Here is a 19,065-nt window from a genome sequence, read left to right as displayed (position 1 = left end):
TGATTTGTTTGCCTCTCACTGCAGACTGCATTTGATAATTCAGGAAACTTTAATATCAATGTGCTATCAACATCAAAAGCATTGGAAGGTGAAAATACCAGCAAGCGATAAGCACTTGTAGAACAAATCTTGTTCAGAAACCCAGAAGACTTGACGGATTGACTGATATCTTGATTGATTGGGCAATCTTCTATGGCAACCAAGGAGACTTGTCTGACTGACTGGTTAGGTTAAACACCACAAATCAAGATGAAGGTTACGGTAGTAGCCATAGTGGGGCATTTCAGATTGCACATGAACACGTAGGGTTACTTAATCGGCACACAAAGCACTGTAAGCAAGCATTTTTTCAACGCACCAATTTCTTTTAATGTAGCTGCCATGTATAGCAAGCAGAGGTGAACAATAGAAGAAAAGGTTGCAAAACAACAATAACAAGTCTTCAGAATAAATGTACTATAAAAGAGTTGACTTGAAACATGGGTTACCCATGCAAGGACACTTACTTCAAAGCCGGAGATGAGAATTTCAGAGGGATAGAGCACCAGGTACAAACTAAAAGCTGTCATCACCAGCAATGCCGAAACGAAGAAGTCTGTCGAAGACAACATGATAGCATTTCAACATGTGCTCCATGCCAGCATACCTTTTTTAATGAGCACCAAATGTACTTTTTGAGCATGGTAAAAGAATGCTGCCATCAGTAGTAGAGTCTCCTGAGAACATGTGAGCCAAACAATAAAGCACAGCACACCACCTGAAATTTACAATTAGTTTTCAAAGTCAGCCTAGGTCGAGAATCGCTCGCTCTTCTCTCGACAAACAATGCCATATAACGCGAAATTAACATGTCATAAACACAAAGTCCACGGACACTGCTGATTTGAGCAGCGTGAGTTGCCACATCTACTGTGGGATGTAGTGACGTGTCTGTGCTGCACTCTGAGCTAGAATTACACACAGTATAACTACATCAGCGTGCACGTGATTACACTGTATATAAGTCACGTATTCAAAGATATAAGAACAAAAAGGACACGGTGCACGCTCAGATAGATGTAGCTTCTTCTCCCTTGTCATCCCCTTCTGTGAAGCCTTTAGTGTACTCGCTGGTACGAAATGAGAGAGAAAGCACTTAAACTGTGCCCTGTAACTCCACAACTTTCCTGCAACTCCATTAGTACGTGACAGATTCTAAAAATTCATGAGGCCATAAACTTCTTGTATGAAGTGATTTGATGATTACTTGAAAAAATTGTAGCAAGGCCGCTTAAAGAAATTCTTTTTGCAACACCGTATTGCATAAGTTTCACATGTTTCATTAGGAAAGCTTAGCTATAATGGCGTATGCTCAATATTTTCTGGTCGTAGCATGCGAAAGTATTATACGTTATCGTTTCTGCCTGAGTAAGAGCTGCCTTTGTTAGCTGTGAATGGAACCGAGCATTGTGTAAAATGCTGTCTTGATTTTCGTTCTAGTACAACAGTAATCACACTTTTTTGTGTACAATTGCCAGACGTATCAACAAACTTCGAAAAACGTGTGAGATTAGCTCTGATAACGGTGCTTGCATATAAGAAAGCACTGCTTTGCTTTTTTTTGTGCAATGGAAGAGCCCAGACTCACAGTTGGATAGTATTGCCTTGCGATACGGATGCCCTCGAGAGAATACCACGGCCAGGGTGATGTACTGGAAGACAGACACTGCAAAAACTGTGTAATTGTCGTGGCACGCCAGCTCTTTCTTATCATCCTGCCCGGCAACCTGCACGTGCGGATGGTACCTGCACGAAAGAAAAGACAGAGCTCAATGCGGGGAACTCTAAGGCCCGATATCGTTTCACAAAGATTACTCTTACACCTGTACTAAGCAACAGCTGTCATTCTTCGAGCGGTCAGCGTGTAGATGGTGCTACAATGCTGTCCAACAGCAGCTGCAGAAATTTCATCAAAATGTGTGGTAAAAAATGGCATGCACTACCCGAGTGCTTTTGTCTTTCGAGCGAGAGTCTAGCACTAATGTGTTCATTCATGCGCGAAGCAGCAATTCACATAGCAGCAGCAGGTTTGCTGGTAACACTGCTTCTCCCCAAACATACCTTCAAAGAGGTACGAGTGCACTGCAGCAAACTCTTCTTGTATGGACACTTCGTGCTTCTGTCTTTCATTGAAACTTGATATCTTCAGCCCAGAATAAAGCTCGTGACCTTGACATGAGTTGAAAGAACACCAAAACTGCAGTTTTATCTAAAGAAACTCGAGCAATGTCCCTTTGCCGAGATTCTACTGCAAGGTTTGCACAGAGATTAACTAAATACCATGAGCAGTCGACAACAGCCTTGAAGCGAGTGCACTTACCAGTGCTGTCTCCATAGAGCGACGATGCCGGAAACTTGTGCAGCAATGACTAGTATAATCTGACTAAAGATCGACGTCAGTGGTGTGACTCCCATCAGGCTCGAAGGGGGTGGCCGCTTGTCCAGCGTGGGACATGGTTCCGTACGGCCAACTGCAAAAGACAAGCACTTTTTAGTGTTCTAGGCTTCCACTTTGGTCAAGCCATGGCAAATGTACAAGCAACAGAAAGGTACCTTCGAAATGTCGAATATTATGACAACTTCTCGGAGAGTTCCAAATCTCAGGCCACTAAAAAATCATCACCCTATGACTTGGTGAGCATGGAGCACAAAAGGACTCATAGAGGAAAAGCATATTTCTTTTGCTATATGAAACAGGCACTTGGGAAAGCCTTCAAACCTACCTGCGGTGCTGATAGGCTATCAGCTGACGAGAGATAAACCGCTGATCACGATCGCGACAACAAAGATGAAGCGTAGCCACGAATGATTCGGTGTGAGTAATCATGACAAACTTGGAAGGCACCATAACTAGACAGAGCCACAACACAGAAAGCATTCATATGTCTGCCAATGTATCTTTGCTGGTAGCTGCAAACTCACTTATGTATTTTCATCTTATATTCCGGTGGTTTCAGCACAAAATGAGTAAAAGAAGCTATGCAGCTTTCACCTATAATACTAATAAAATGATCAAAAGTTCCCCAAAATTAATTTAACAATCTAAAGTAACTCATCACTTCACTTTGATGTCCCTTTGAATTACGTGCTCTGCAGCTTGGATTACACTGTGCAGCAACTACGGTACAGTCTGGTACCCTCATTTTTGTGATACTCACACAGGGTAACGAAGAGGGTGATGAGAAAGAGGTCAATGTAGAGGAACTCGAGGTCAGTGAGGTTGGAGTAGAGGGAGAAGAGTATGAGCACTGAGGTGAACTGCGTCATGCTGTAGCATGCCATGTACTTGAGGATGCCAAAGGACGTCACCAGTGCTGCGCGGCCTTCCCTGGGGTCAGATAAAAAGCCAATGAAACAAGTTGCGTCTGGGAATGTTGGTACAAAATATTCCATTTCAGCATCTAGTGCAGAATACAACACAACAAGGCATAAAATGTAGCAGCGACTTCTGTATTGGTCGTATTTCATGATGTTGTGTTGTGTCCCGCACTACATGCTTAAATGACACGGAAAGACCACACAGATTTAGAAAGGGCGCACTCTTAGTTTCATTTGCAACGTAGAATACAGAGTCAAAATTTGCTAAAAATAAAAGTTCTGCAAACAATTAGAAAATACTTTCACTAAAAGTGTCTATGCAATGGGCTTAGTGGCCGGTGCTATGTATGCCACTGGACTGCATAGTCTACGTTGGTAGCACTAAAAAACCATAAATAATAATACACGTACATGTACGGAGTGCTACACTTCGAAACAGATACTTGCTTATGTTCGACAGAGAAACTTACATCTAGTGTTAATGCACAGCAAGCACTGGTACACTGGTGTTTGCAGTAGTATGTAACTTTGACAGAGAACTGGCGTCTACAGTACAGTTCACCCTTTAGAGTACAGCTTACAGAACAGTGGTGCTTACGGTAAACTTGTGTTCGCGACAATCTGGTGTTTACGGTAACCTGGTGTCTATGACACAATCGTGTTTATGGTACACTGGCCTTCATGGTACGCGATTGTTTGGGGTGCAATGGCATTTACGGTACCCTGGTGTCTATGGCACACACTAGTAAAAAATAGAATTTGTGAATGAATCTGTATATAAGAATTGAGAGCTCAGCATTGCCTGCTAACACTGCAAGTGAACGATGGGACAGGCGACAAAACAGAAAAAAAAACTGAGAACTCTAATCTCACAAGTTTCACTATTATAAGTTCAATAATGGTGGAGAAAAATCAAGGTTGAAGTTTCATTATAAAATTTCATGCTGAAATCTCTACACATGACGTCACTGATTTCATTTGCGTATTTTTACGCCATGGGCTTGATGGAATTTTCCGAAACCTTGTATGTTAGGTCTATGGCACCTGCAGATGACAGTGTACTTCATTTTTACTGATTTGAAACTATGTAAGACCTAGTAGACGCCTTCAAAATCTATGACATCATGGTGTTTGGTGTCAGAATCTCAAGGTGGTATCTCCATCCGCATTTCTTTTTTCGCACGTTCTGCAACACTCACTTGATGAGAGTGGGCACGCAGGAGATGTTGGCCACCTTGGATGTGAAAGGGGATGCCACAGACGCCTCCGTGTCCGAGAGAGAGATTCCAGCATGTGCTGCCTTCAGGGCCTTCATAAAGTGTAATGATCGAGAAAGAAAGAAAAAGTTTTCCTGAATGAGTCAGTCAATATAGTTTAATGACTTCATGTCTACCACAGGAAGATATGTTATATAATAGTACTACAGCCTCCAAATTTTAAAAATTTTATGCAAACATCCAGAAAGTACATCGGCAACTTGTAGCAGGGGAGACTTGTCAGAGTGGATTGAATGCAAACTCAAGAACTAGGTATCACAGTCCTTTCACTGATGCCGCCCCGCCGTGGTGGTCTAGTGGCTAAGGTACTCGGCTGCTGACCCGCAGGTCGCGTGATCGAATCCCTGCAGCAGTGGCTGCATTTCTGATGGAAATGGAAATGCTGTAGGCCCATGCGCTCAGATTTGGGTGCACGTTAAAAAACCTCAAATGGTCAAAATTTCCAGAGCCCTTGTCTACGGCGTCGCTCATAATCATATGGTAGTTTTGGAACGCTAAAACACACATATCACTCAATCAATCACTGATGCCCAGATCAATCACTGATGCCCAAACAAAAAAGCATGTATCTCCACAGTGTAGAGCAATGCAGACATCTTTTTTTTCCAGCACGAGCTTTTAAACGTTTCAGACACACAAAGCCATCTTGATCGACAGCCACATAATTCCAATTAGCACTCCAGCAAGATATCCCGATTTTTCTTGAGATAGTCGAGAAAGCAAGTTCTACAATAGCTGTTAATTCTATACATGAAACCCTGGCATGATGAGAAATGCCAGAGTTGTTCAGTCATAACAGTTTCAGAACTCTGCTTCAAACTTCGAGCACGCTCCAAGAATCAAATGACAAAGTTCTACTTTGCACTGGCATTGCTAAGAAGCACTCATTATACGAGGACTTTCACAGGTGCTTATGTTTGAACAACTCTGGAAGAATGTTAATAGTTAAAAAGTAAAGCCCGTTTGAGAAATGTAGAAAATTAAATTGCTTACCCCACAATCATTGGCACCATCTCCACACATACCAACGTAGTATCTGAAATACACAAATGTGAGTACATGCTCATAGAACCTGCTGCTGCCATAACATGCTTTAATCTGACAAGCATTGATTATATGCAATAGTGCTGTGGCACGATCTGTTATGTATCCTTTGACCTCCATGACGTCCCGATGCAATGTGGTACAAAGACACAACAGTACAAACTGTCACTGCATACTTAATTCCCATAGGTACACGCCCACACACATAGCTCATGTCTACTTACGTCACTGTTACATAACACGAGTACAGGGACCACAGCTTCTCACATGAAACAGTCAAGTTAGCAACTGAATGCCATTGTCTAGTAAGAATACGGCCTTCACGTGTCAGATCAAATGAAGCAGTGCACTCATTTACAATACTAAAAATTTTTGAACAGTCCAGAAACTACTGGGACATACTACTGTATTTGACTTCGAGGTTCACATGCACCTTTAACAGTAGGCCAATTCAAACTCCGAAATGTATTTCATGCTTCACTTTCATACATTCGAGCTGCAGTGTTTGTGCACTGTACATGATCATAAAGACGGCATACATTACATATTGGCAGAAAGCATTCGGAGCCATGCAAACAAGTGCTTTTTAATTTATGTGCCAAGCCACCTACCCCTTCTCTTGAAGTAGTTCCACCAGCTGCTGCTTTTGATTGGGAGCCATGCGTGCAAACACGGCACCAGATACAGCCACCTGCAGATTTTCAAAAGCCCACCTCATTTCATAAACACATGCACTGTGTAAATACAAAGAAAATTTGTGAGCATATTAATGCCATTCGACGTGTAACCATCTTGAAAGCTGATGAACTCAGTATAGCTAATCATAGTTTCCAGAATGAAACATGTCCAGCATGAAACATACAAAGTACCCTACGGATTTGTGTGCACCTCAAGTTCAATGAGCAGACCTCGAACATTCTGGGATTGGGAAAACAGTATTGAGAAACGACATTAATACGAAACTTAGAAACACAAGGATATGCTAAATATAGCTTGCCAAGGGATGGCAACTTACACCAATGTGAAGTGGTTATGTTATATATAGTGCCTAGAATAAGTATACTCTAGGCACTGTAGTTATGTGGATGAAGCCTATAAATAGAACGATGAGAACGCCCGCTATGAGGTTGAGGGAAAGAGATAGAGACACCATACATGATGAGGACAAATATCCATCTTTTCAGTTTGATAGATATTTATATAGAAGAATAACTCTGCATTTGTTATGTTTCCTTTGAAGTCTAATCTTTTTATTAGAGCTGCGCGAATATGTAGCAAAATTTTGCATGCGAAGGGAATTCGAATATTGAAGTGCGAGTGTGAATCGAACAAAATATTTTTTAAACATTTCTCGAATATTTCTCCAGAGGATTCCTAAGCATAACCCCTTGAAATAGCAACACGGAAGTGTTTCTATTGGCTAGATTGATGAAGCAGAGTGGTGTTTCATAGTGGTCTTATTAAGAATGAAGCAATGCAGAGGCTGTATTGTATTTATGTACATGATTTAATGAAACCAAAGTATTGCTGACAACACTTTAGTACCACAGGCAAAGATGCTATTTCTCCAGCCTCTCCTCCTCTTTAAACTTTGTTGAAGGCCAACTAATGTGGCAGTCAAGCGTGCGCTCCTTTTGAGTCTGGAGTTGCAAGTCTGCCTCGCATACGTCAATATACAATGGTGTCATCTATTGGCAGATTCGGAGTACTTCCTGTAGCACTTCTTCTGCTCCATGCGAAGCAAGTCTGTTCCGTTGGTAGATTGGCAGTGCTCCCAGTATGTTCCACTTCTAGATTCGAAGCAGCTCCATCGCAAGATCCACTCCACCTAGCAACTTTTCCTACTCCAAGAAAAGCGGCAGATTTGACCGGAAGTCGCAAGCATCTTGTTCTCTGGAACAATGCCAACTGTGGGTGCTCCAATGGACGCACGTCGCATCGGTCGTGCCTCGGCTCAGACTATACAGCACTGACATTCTGCTAGCGTAGTATCACTGTGCCCCCTCATGCAAGAAAGGAAATGCGCTCATTGCGTTCCATTCAGACTCTGCTATTTGCTCCAGCAGGAACGTGTGTGTTTCATTGGTGGATTCTCTTTGGTTGCCCACTGCCAGAGTGGAGTGCACCGGCACAGAGTTTGTTGGCCACTCCAGATCTGCCAATGGATGATACCGTAAGAACATCTAAAATTTCGAATGCTAAAAATCGTCAGGGTCTGATTTTGCAAGATTCCTGCCCAAATTTCACGTCTGAAACAGCATTAGTTGGGCCCCCATATCTTCCACATCTATTATCTCCTTGTCGGAACCAGCTCTTTCTAAAGTCAATACATTAAAGACCGCAGCAGAGCCAGAAAGGCAGCTTTGCTGCAATATGAGAATGTAATAAGATGAAGCATATTAAAATTTTGAAGCAGCTATTATCAATTGGATGCTGACGGTGTTTGTCTGCGGGAAGTTCAAATGGTAAAATTTCAGTGCGAATATAATCGAACAGGAAACCAGCTGTGTAGTTCAGGTGTTTACACATAATATTCCTTAACATGTGAAAAGTGCGATTTTCTCGTTTAAAACCCAGTATCACATAATTATAATGAGGTTGAAGTAAACAATTAGTATGGGCCTAGCATTTTAAGACTTATCACTTTACTATTTTTCTTGTTCACTAAAATGCCTATGTGCACTTTCTTGTTAGTTCGTCGCATTCTACAGTTGATGTGATGCAATGTGAGCAATTAATGGTCTATAACCATAAATGAAGAATATGCAACTTACTTTAAAACAGATTACATATATGAAGTGAGTATAAAAACTCATGTACACAGCAAAGCTTTCATTGCCCTAGGCTTTAAACTAAAGAAACTTTTTTTTTCAAGTAGCATCTACCCTTAAGGGAACGCTTTTTGCATGGGCAATGGCAAGTATACGAAGTCATGAAAGCAACAAAGACAAGAAGCCCTCACACCTTTTTCAGGACATCTGGATAGTGCTCACGCAGCACACCGAATGTCTTTCCGGTCACAGCAACAAGCGGATGGCCCATAGAGATGAAGGTCCCGCCCTGAGGAGCCCAACATGCAACAAAGACCACTTATATAGGAAAACCGCACTGAGGTATGCAGCAGCATAGCTGCATTAAAGATATTTTTTCACCATTTTATCAAATTACATATACTGTATTTTTACCTTAAGTTGTTACTGGTCTGTCTGCCTTGTAAATTTACGTTGCTGGGGCTGCCTCGGCCCTGAATGTGGCTGGATAAATATTAGAAGGTTAATTATCTAGTGATATATAAATAAAGAATAGAGGACTGATGGACGGCTGCCAAAACAAGTTAATTAGAAGACCAGGTTTCGCTGATGCAGTTTTGCCCCCAGTGTTGAACAGGTTATCGTTTCGTTCACTTTAAGTTATTGTATGGCAAACTTGTACATGCAACTCAAGTCTTGGAAACATGACTGAGCTATGTGGTTCAATGAGGGTAAAAACTTGCGGTTAAAGGCCTGGCACCAACACCAATTTTCAAAGATGACTTTACTTTGCCATACAAATATCCAGCATATAGAGGAGTTCGTTATGGAAGATAGAAGTGGGGTGCTGTACGAGACACGGACCGAAGGAGAGAACAACAACGCAAGCGCACACTCGCAACTGAAATTTTATTGAAGGTGCAACACATATATAGCTAACAAAAATGGTCACATGATACAAGTTTTCTTGCCTAAGGAACAAAAAACTGAAAAACTATTGCTATTCCACAAGAAGTCATCAAAATATCACCAAGGCGCATGTGCTTGAACAAAAAAGATAAACAAAAAACATATATAAGCAGATGAAACAAACAAGAAAGATTAGTACAACGATTTTACCAAATATAAGTACTCTTTCTTTGAAATGGCAATGGAGGGGTGGCTAACACATCTTTCACTGCATCTCTTAATGTGAAATGATTCTGTAAATTCACGGGTGGTCTTATCCCTGTGCCTTGATAGGACAGTTGCGCCAATGGGCACCATTCTTCAAGGTCACCGCCCTGTAATGCTCCTGCAAACAAATATTTAAACAACGGCCAGTTCGGGCCACGTATACACGGCCTCATGAGAGTGGAATCAGGTACACAACTCCTATGACACCTTGAACGAAAGGCGAGCTGTGTTTGACCTGGCATTTGTTGTTTTCTACGCACTTTGCTTTCGCTGTTATCTTTCTCTTTATATTTCTACATGCATTATTAAGTTTATTCAGAGCCAAGAAAAACAAATTTTACATCGAAGCGATTAGCCACAGTCTTCAACCCATGGGACATTTTATGAATGTATGGGATGACTACGGCTTTAGATGTGCGCAATATTTTATTCTCTACTTCTTGTGCCTTCAATAAAATTTCATTTGCAAGTGTGCGCTTGTGTTGTTCTTTCTTTCAGTTCGTGTCACGTACTGAGCCCCGCTTCTATTTTCCATAATGAACCGCTACCAACTAGCCCAAATGGCTGTTTTGCTACAGTACAGAGGAGTCCTCTCCGCTTACGTTGGGGTGTACGTCGCTGGCCTTGAGATGCGACTTGTTGGATGATGGTGGTGCCTCGGAGGACTGCCAGCTGAGGACAGGCACCATGTCCGACGTCTCCGTGCTCGACGAGAGGATTTGCACCTCCTGGCCCCGTTCAATCATGTCGCAGTCACGTGCCACGCTCACTGCCGTCAGCATGTTGTCACCTGGTGGCAGAGAAGTACGTCAAAGATATGGCGCATCAGTGTGTTACGGTTATGACAAAAGATAGTGTACTGCAGTCATGCACTCAAGATGCAACAAAATCAGGTTGCACAAAAGAATACTTACCATGATAAATGTGTGATAGAGAGGAACAATTTACAAGCTCGCTTAATTAAGTCATCATTTACCAAGGCTGGCACTTCTCACAACACACAGACAAACCACAACTGTGTTTGCGTGACGAGCCATAAGAAATGGGGGATTTGTATGCTATATAAAAAAAAACTCATTGCTTTCTCACTTGATTAGGTTCTGACCTGATTGAAAACTTGGTTATGCGGAATAAGGACGGCACACTGATTTTCATGCAGAAAAAGTGGGTCTACCATGATCGGTCCAAATAACTAGTGAATTACCGTTAGCAAAGGCATACATAGTAGCTCACAGGGCATGCGATGAAGTTACCAGGTGCAGTATTGGGCTTGAACTTGTGGAATTGACACTTGCCCATCATCATTGTGCAGGTATTTTCTCCTATATCTGCCGTCCATGTATCCAATCCTGACTCTTCTTTCTTCGTCGGTTCTACATGCTGAGTGAGTGGAGGTGATGTTAACCTCCCTCATCCGGAGCTGGATCTTTATGATGGTGCCACGTGTGAACCTCACAAGACGTTTTCCGCTGGGTGGAAGGGGCCACCGCTCTGGACAGTGTGGCGTATGCACGTGTTTTCTTTCCCATTCATCAGCTCCTTTGTTTTGGGTTCACTCGGATGGAGATTGCCGATGGTGCCTTGTGCCAGCGGCAGGCGCTTTTCATACATATTGTCTTTCGAATGCCTTGCTGAAGAGTAGTGCAGTGTGTTCACGCATGGTTGTACTACACCTAGTCACACTTATCAAAGCAAATGTGAACTGGGTTTGCACTCCTTTGAGCGATCGTGCCCAGTGACTGCTGATCCTGAGAGTACACAGCATGGCTTCGAGGGACATTTTCTCTTAGCAGTGTGTCACCAAGAGCCATCTAGTGGTACCCTTTATTGTGTATTTCCATCCATGGCGTGGTTAAGCACCCTTGCTTTTCCCGCCACCTTTGGGAGTGGACTTGTTGCGACGGTTTGTGATGTTGTCGCTGGCAATGAAGGGTTGTGGATTTTCTGTGAGCAGTGCTGTGCTGCACTCAGCACCTTTGCTACCTGAACACACGCATGCAGTGGCGTGCAAGTTCATGAGAGGCGATGGCAAACGCGGCCCAGTTGGCTCGCTAAGTTGAAACCCAAGCTAGTGGCCATACATCGGTGAAATACGTGCACACTACAAACATAATAATGACCGACCGCACCAGCGATTAAACTGCACTGTGTCCTCTACCTAGGAGAAGGTGGCACCAGCTACTTCCCCTACCATGAATGGACGTTCTCACAAACTACAGTAGAATTCCATGAAATTGGCCTTAATGTGCCAGTAAAATACGTTCTATTTAACAGGAGTGTTGTCTCCAGAGGAATGTGAACAGGGTTGCAGCATTCAAACACAGGTACAACTAGATTAGAGAAAGTTGTTTTATTTAAGCAGTGATTACATTTTTAAGCAATTTTCATTTTTCTGACTTCATTGAGCAAACATGATGTGAACTAAAAAATACGTCTTGTATGAGATTCAGGTTAGCAAAACTGCACTAGAAAAGCTTACAGAATGCAGTTCAATTCCCAAGAATAAATCATAAAACAGGGCTCATTATAATTTAAACCTTGTGAAGACAAAAGAATAAAAAATTAACCTTCTTCCAATGAAGCTGATGGTGAATTTTAACAAAGCACCAAGTTCGGGAAACGACATCCACCTGTGACCATGATGGTGCGGATGTTGGCAGCTCGAAGCGTGCGGATGATGGAGGTGGTCTCTGGCTTGAGCCGGTTCTCCATGACCAGGAGTCCGACAAAGGTGAGGTTGTTCTCGACCTCTTCTCGCGGAAGTTGATGAACCTTGGCGAAGCTTGACGTCAATGAACGGTGTGCCAGTGACAGCACTCGGTGGCCTTGCTGGGTGTATGATGTCAGTGTCTCCACAAAATCTGGCGGCACTGTGGATGCGGGAGAGAAAGGGCAGCTTGATTTCAATGCTATGACAATACAGGTGAACACCTTTATAAGAGGCATGCTCCTGGCAGAAATTCTTTATTTTTTTATGAGAGGTTTTTTTATAAGCAGGGTACCACATATGCAGTTTCTTATTCACCTGTATTTCACTGTAGGCACATAGGTGTCGCTTATACCCATTTGTTAATGTGTCTCGTTTAACACATCTGTACGATGTTCCGTCATGCTACATGTCATAGAACACATCTGTCATGCTAGTTGTATGACTGTTGTGTTACTGCTGTTTCGTGACATCTTCTTAGATTAATACATGTGTAAATAACCCTCTACGATTATGGCGAACTTGGGCGCTGTAGGTGTTGGTAATAATTCCTGCACATTTTTCTTCATTACCACACTTCTACGTGCTGACAAGTTCCTTTTGCCAACATGATTGGCAGTGATGTCTCAGAAGTGATTGAAACTGGCAGCCAAATGTATGTCCAGCCATGAGCATGCAAACCATATGTATAATTTTTTGTATGTTTTCTACATGCTGCTTAATTATGTGATCAATTATCATTCATGACTATGTAATAAGTGTATTGTGTCACCATTTTTCTATTGCACTGAATTTAAGATATTTATTGATGTCAGGGAGCCATCTGGCCTACTTTAAATCTCCATCACAATTTTTATTGTGCATGTTAACAATCATAGCTATACACGCTAACCCCATAGCAGTCTGGGTACATGCATACATGCGTGCATATAGTTAATGCATATAGTTATTACCTAAAGTGTAAAACACTTTCTTCCATTTGCCTTTTGTTTACACATGTATAATTTCATGCCCAGTCTTCTACAACTAGTAAGGTGAAGCACTGATGCAACTGACTGCAAATTTCTTGGGCAGTAGTCTCTTTCCACTTCTGTCAGACTATACGTCCCAGGCAATACGTGAAATGACCAACCTGTTTCGGGCTTGGAGAGAGAGGCGATGGTCTCGGGGGCACCCTTGCAGAATATGTCGAAGTGGGTCGAACCCAGCACACGGGTGACCACACTCATGCGCTGAAGACCCGAGGAGAAGGGGAACTCGTGCACTATGCCGACTTCAAAAGATGAAGGCACCTGGAAAAGAGGAACTGAATGACTCCTAGCAAATTAAACTTATAAGCATCAAAAGCACTTACGCATTTTTCATCCTAACGTCAGAATCCAGAATCAGTAGCACAGAGAATGCTAGGCATATGTATTTGTTTCTGCCACTGATGTAATCAACATTTGTGCAGAACAGACAATTCGTTTCTACAAAGCTACACTAATGCTTGGTGTTACACACGATTCTGACAACAAAACCAAAATTTACTCTGGCCAAGACTACAGATGGCCTCCTTTGCTAGCATAGGCTACATAAAAACTGTAGGACATGGACATTAGACTGCCTAGTGGCATATGCTTTATATAGTTGTTTTCTAGAAAAAAGTCCAATTAATTTAAACTGAGTAGAAATTAACAATGAGCCAAGCCACAAACAATGAACATTCCCTAAAATAGCAAGAATGTATCAATATAATTAAGCTAGACCAGCACATTGTGTACCAAATTTTCAACTGTGAACAATGAGGTCAAGAAGTGCTTCAATATACAGAAAAACCCTGCCCAAGCTCCTGAGTATGATGTTTTTGATGTTAGGCCCCAGCTAAGAATCTACAGACATCTATGTATATGTATAGTGCTCTTGTTAAACGGGACCTTAATGGACCATAAAAGTATGTTCCGTTTTACATGAGTCCCATATATTGTGAGACAAAGAGGGGTGCAGAAGTCAAGTACAAAATCAATCGTTCTACTAGTTGTTTATTTATTTAAGAAATTTTCATTTACTTAAAGTTTACTGCATGTACTATGTATACAGACACCTCTGTATTATTCACACCTCATACCTGCAACATGCCCGCTCGAAACGTTGCAAACTACAACAGAACTGGATGCACTGAGGAGGCAGATGAACTGAATTTTCCAGTTGCTGTGTTTTTCTGGGTTTTTTGTCTTACGAAGATTCCACAAGAAATACATTTGAGTGGTTTTACTGTATAAGTACACTGTGCACACATGTGGTCCAGCCACCAGAATAGAGAAAATGTCTAAAGTGAAGCATTGATAAAATGCTGTTTGAACCTCAAAAAGGTCTCCGGTGGCATTCACAGAAGGCACGAATGGTGCCTTTAAACTGCTGGCTGGTCCCGGTCGCACAACGGTCGGTGCGATGATGTCATACTTTGAGTTGTCGTTGATGTCCGGCTCCCCTAAAGTCTGCGTTTAAAGACATAAGTGGAAACACTTATTTCACAGTTTCAGCCAATAGAAATTATGCAATGCAGTATCAGCACTAGTTGACTTTCTCGTCAATATTACTTTTAAGGGCGAAGCTCCTTAGGGGCTTGCTTTGTCGGCATCCGCATGCATCATGCGAAGATTCATGGATATGAAACACAGATGTGAGACCCCCAAAAAATGTTTAACAGACCAATATCAATCATAATTGTGACAGAACAATATAAAACGCCTAGGAGCATGAACCCTTTATGCTACTAAGCGACTTTAACGTGCACATTATGGACTTTGGAACTAGCTTTGTCATCAAAACTCACTTTTCGCTGTCATGGTGGTTAGAAAACCATCGCTATAGTTGAAACGTGTATATGAATAAAAAAAATATTTCTAACAGATGAACAACAATTATAATTGTGATAGAACATTATAAAACACCTACAAGCATGAAGCCTTTATACTAGTCGGGGACTTCAACGTAGACATTATAGACCTGAGGACCGAGCTTTGTCATTGCCTCTTTATGGCCCTTTATGTCTCCCAATTTACATAATGTGGGAAATGCCCAGGAAATATATGTGAAACGCACACAAACGAAAAGTTTAACTACACATTAATGTCGATAATAATTGCAACAGATCTATATTTAACAAAGCAGAAATCCTTTATACTAGTTGACGAGTTCAACGTAGACATTATGGACCTTAGGAGGTAGGTTTGCCCACTCGTCGTTATTCACTTCGAGGAGAAGCTTGGATTTCTTTCATAAGTTCTTGCTCATGAAACAAGTTCACGAATATGCACTAGCCTCAATTGTTTTCTATGAGGTCTTAAAGCTAACACTGCTACCAAACTACTAGAAAGTTCAATCTATAGCCATGTACAGGAGATGGCTGCTTATATTAAAAGAAAGACAACTTCATCTTTCATGTGATATAACTAAATGAATTTAATTTGTGGTTATACATAGGAAACAAAAACCTTAAAGGGCCTTTGACAGCTGAAAATTTGTTTGCATATTTTTTACAGGAATTTGTAGCTTCAATCTCGTAATTCCGAAATTGAATTATAAATGCTCTAATGCATTGTATAATTAATGCTAGCTTAATTACTTCAGGACAATCTCACATCAGTTCAAACTGCTCGCCTAAATGCCATCAGAAACTAGTGTCTCACAGCAGAGGAGCGCCTGAGACTACGTGCAGTCAAGCTTCAGTGAAGCTGAATGCGTCATTTTCAAATCGGGGGAGCTATGAATGGTGAAGAATGAAATGATGTGGGAGCTATGAGGCGTGTCCCCTTCAGAAAAAAAGAAGAGCGTAACTGGCTGAATAAGCAACCAAGACCACCTTGACAGCAGCCAGACAACAGAACGAGAGGGGTGACGAACAACAATCCTCGTCGGGTGCCTGTCGAAGTATTGCGCGCCCCCCGCAAATGCTCTCTGGCGTCAATCATCCTCGCCTTACTCGTGTAATATCATGCGAAACCTCTGTGTACGTCAAACCAGAGAAGATGTCGATTGGTGCTGATAAGTCAGACGACTGCTCACCCTCACTTTGAAACAAAATTAAAATATCTTACGTACAGGCAACGTTCGTCACTAATAATCGGTCAGAAGTACCTCCACATGCATGACTCCCAAACAACACAAGCATCTTGAGTTTCTAAAGTTGGTGTCAGGGGTCTTTTTACAGCCACTTCAGAAAAACGTTCAAGATTAAAGACACTGATCCAGCAGAATTCTTGTTATTATTCTCATCTCTTCAATAAATAAATAAATGAACAAACTGCTTAATTAAATTCTAAACATCTACATATCCAAAACCTCCATATGATTACGAGGCACATTCACGTGGGAGCTTCGGAATAATGTTTGACCACCTGAGTGTTACTGAATAGGCACCTACATCTGAGCACCCAGTTGCATTCGCATCTCACCCCTATCAAAATAAAATCAGTGTGGCTGACATTCATACAGGCACTCATATTTTGCAGCACTGTAACAAAACCACTAAGCCACAAGGGGGAGTAATGACTTAATAAATCAATACAGGCAAAATTATGCTGCCATCAGTTCGACCATATAGTACAGACCAACTCTAGAATGGGATCACATTACATAAAGCAAAAGGACATGGCAAAGTAGTACATACAAATGTGAATATGTAGTACTACTGTACATTACACACCCAGCTCGTGGCCTCAAACATCTTGAGATCAAGCGGGTCACCCGAGAGCCGATGGTCAATGACTGTAATGGAGTGGCAGGTGGCCATGCCTCGGAGCAGCAGAGAGTTCAATGGAAGCTTGCTTGGGTCGAAAACCTGTTCCTGGAATCTGAAAACAATAGGAGACAGCATGAGATTAGATTCGTCACTGCAGATTGACCAGCAGACATCATAGCAATAGCAGTGCTGGTTAATTATAGCTTTCCATAGAGTAACTGCAAATTTCACTGAAACATAGTTACATATCAAAAACTCTTCTTCTAAGGCAAAAAAGAGTTAATAATTTTATCACAAGAATGCACAAAAAGTTTTGAAGACCTGGCACTGCTTATTCCAAGCTAGTTTATCCACGCTAGTGATATTCTACTACGCTCGGAAGATAAACTGCAAGATTTCTCCTGCACGAATAGAGGAGTGTACCAAATGCACCAAACATTGATGCTTTTCTTTGAATATTATACTACATGCATCAGTGAAATGCATTTCTGAAAACACCGCCACGTGGTACAAACAAACGCTGGTAGAATGTCTTCAAGAAAGGACGTCTTCTATGAAATTTAAAGATTCTGTATACAGTGTAGTGAAGGAACAACGCCCAAAGTTCTATCTTTCTGCTCAGTTCCGCACAGCCAAGTTTCTCGCAACTCGCACCTTGCTAAGCACAGCTATATAATAAAGAGCTGTTCCCTTCAGAGTACCAATAGATGCAGCCTCAGGGCATCTTCATGCTTCACAACAATCCTCATCCCACTTACTTGCACCCCCTTTCTTGAAAGCTTGGCAATCACCACTTTTTATCAAGAATGCCATGTCACAATTGTAACATATTGTTCATTATCTGAAACTATCAAGAATGTGACTATAATGTAAAAAAGAAATCGGCAGCGTATCTGCGTGCTTTGCTGCAAATGTCATTGAAAAATGATAGTCTCCAGCTAACTGTCTTTTTCGTGCATGTCCTCGCATTTTCAGTTCAGAGTAAGAAACCCTAGAGTCTTTAGAATGACGTAGCTTTGCATTTTCTAGTAAAGAAACACACCACCTAATACTTATATATTAGAGTTGTACCTCAGATATGCATAATATTTGCTTTTTGATCGACAATACTCACAAGTATGAATGCAGCCACCAGATGGCTGGGTGTTCAGCCAGTGCTTAAACTTTGGCCGTGCAGCTGAATCGTGTGACAGACAGACAAACAGACAGACCCAGATTTATGTGTTTGAGTATCCCAAGAAAGAGTATAGTCTTTAAAAAGGTGTGGGAGATGAGTCGTGAATATTGTTGTCATGATATCATTGTGTCATGATTATTAGCCCTACAGCAAACAAATTCAGTTCAGTAAGGCTGCTTTGCCCTGACAAGTGGCTCAGCAACAATTAAGTCCTCAGAATCATCGTGCACATCACTCACCTGCCACCACTGGCCGGGACGACGCCCCACAAGTCCAGCCCTTCTTCGGTTAGTGTGCCAGTCTTGTCGAAGCAGAAGCAGTTGATACAGCCCGAGATGTTGATAGAGCGTGGTGAGATGCAGTAGATGAGTGCTCGTCGCAGGCGCGACTGGGCGAACACGATGCCAATGGTCATCGCGGCTGGCAGTGCAGGTGGGATGACAATGGTGATCACGTCCAAACTGCGTACTATGATGTTTGAGGCCGGCACACCTCGAAGAGACTGCGAGAACAAAATTTTGCAGGAAACAGGTCGTTGTAGTACGAGTAATGGCTAAAGTGGAAATGAAATTCAGTGCAGTGAAAAATGGAAAGAGTATTTCTACCCATGTTATAAATTTCTGAGCGAGTTTTAGCAGTTTACAGTGCTTCCATTTTTACATCCTAATGTGTAAATTAAAAGATCTAAGAGCGCTAAAGATTGGTCAATGGCTAGAAAAGCTCCTGAGTTAAATGAAAACTGGAAAAAATCTTGGCCAAGTTAGATATATACAATTGGAAAAGAAAAAGAAACAAAAGCAGCTTTCATTTGCACTTTCAATCAGCAGCTGCTTCTACCAAAACATTTACTAAGA

At 41.8% G+C, this 19,065-nt stretch overlaps 1 protein-coding gene across 4 annotated transcripts in view; it reads right to left on the bottom strand.

Moving 5' to 3' along the window:
* The window catches only part of LOC119175786 (polyamine-transporting ATPase 13A3-like), a 57,536-nt gene that overhangs the window by 4,392 nt on the left and 34,079 nt on the right, over nucleotides 1-19,065 (bottom strand). For all 4 annotated transcript variants that reach the window (XM_075885286.1, XM_075885287.1, XM_075885288.1 and 1 more), the window contains 14 exons: nucleotides 18,451-18,713; nucleotides 16,999-17,146; nucleotides 14,654-14,788; nucleotides 13,444-13,603; nucleotides 12,235-12,474; nucleotides 10,207-10,394; nucleotides 8,643-8,738; nucleotides 6,290-6,369; nucleotides 5,628-5,670; nucleotides 4,557-4,666; nucleotides 3,198-3,367; nucleotides 2,360-2,510; nucleotides 1,628-1,785; nucleotides 507-595 (listed from right to left, as the gene is read on the bottom strand). In XM_075885286.1, coding sequence (XP_075741401.1) covers nucleotides 507-595; nucleotides 1,628-1,785; nucleotides 2,360-2,510; nucleotides 3,198-3,367; nucleotides 4,557-4,666; nucleotides 5,628-5,670; nucleotides 6,290-6,369; nucleotides 8,643-8,738; nucleotides 10,207-10,394; nucleotides 12,235-12,474; nucleotides 13,444-13,603; nucleotides 14,654-14,788; nucleotides 16,999-17,146; nucleotides 18,451-18,713 — 2,031 coding nt within the window. The remainder of the gene's footprint in view (nucleotides 1-506; nucleotides 596-1,627; nucleotides 1,786-2,359; nucleotides 2,511-3,197; nucleotides 3,368-4,556; nucleotides 4,667-5,627; nucleotides 5,671-6,289; nucleotides 6,370-8,642; nucleotides 8,739-10,206; nucleotides 10,395-12,234; nucleotides 12,475-13,443; nucleotides 13,604-14,653; nucleotides 14,789-16,998; nucleotides 17,147-18,450; nucleotides 18,714-19,065) is intronic.

Source organism: Rhipicephalus microplus, unplaced genomic scaffold, assembly GCF_043290135.1.
Source record: "Rhipicephalus microplus isolate Deutch F79 unplaced genomic scaffold, USDA_Rmic scaffold_108, whole genome shotgun sequence".
Lineage (NCBI taxonomy): Eukaryota > Metazoa > Arthropoda > Arachnida > Ixodida > Ixodidae > Rhipicephalus > Rhipicephalus microplus.
This window is presented reverse-complemented; position numbering and strand designations above follow the sequence as displayed.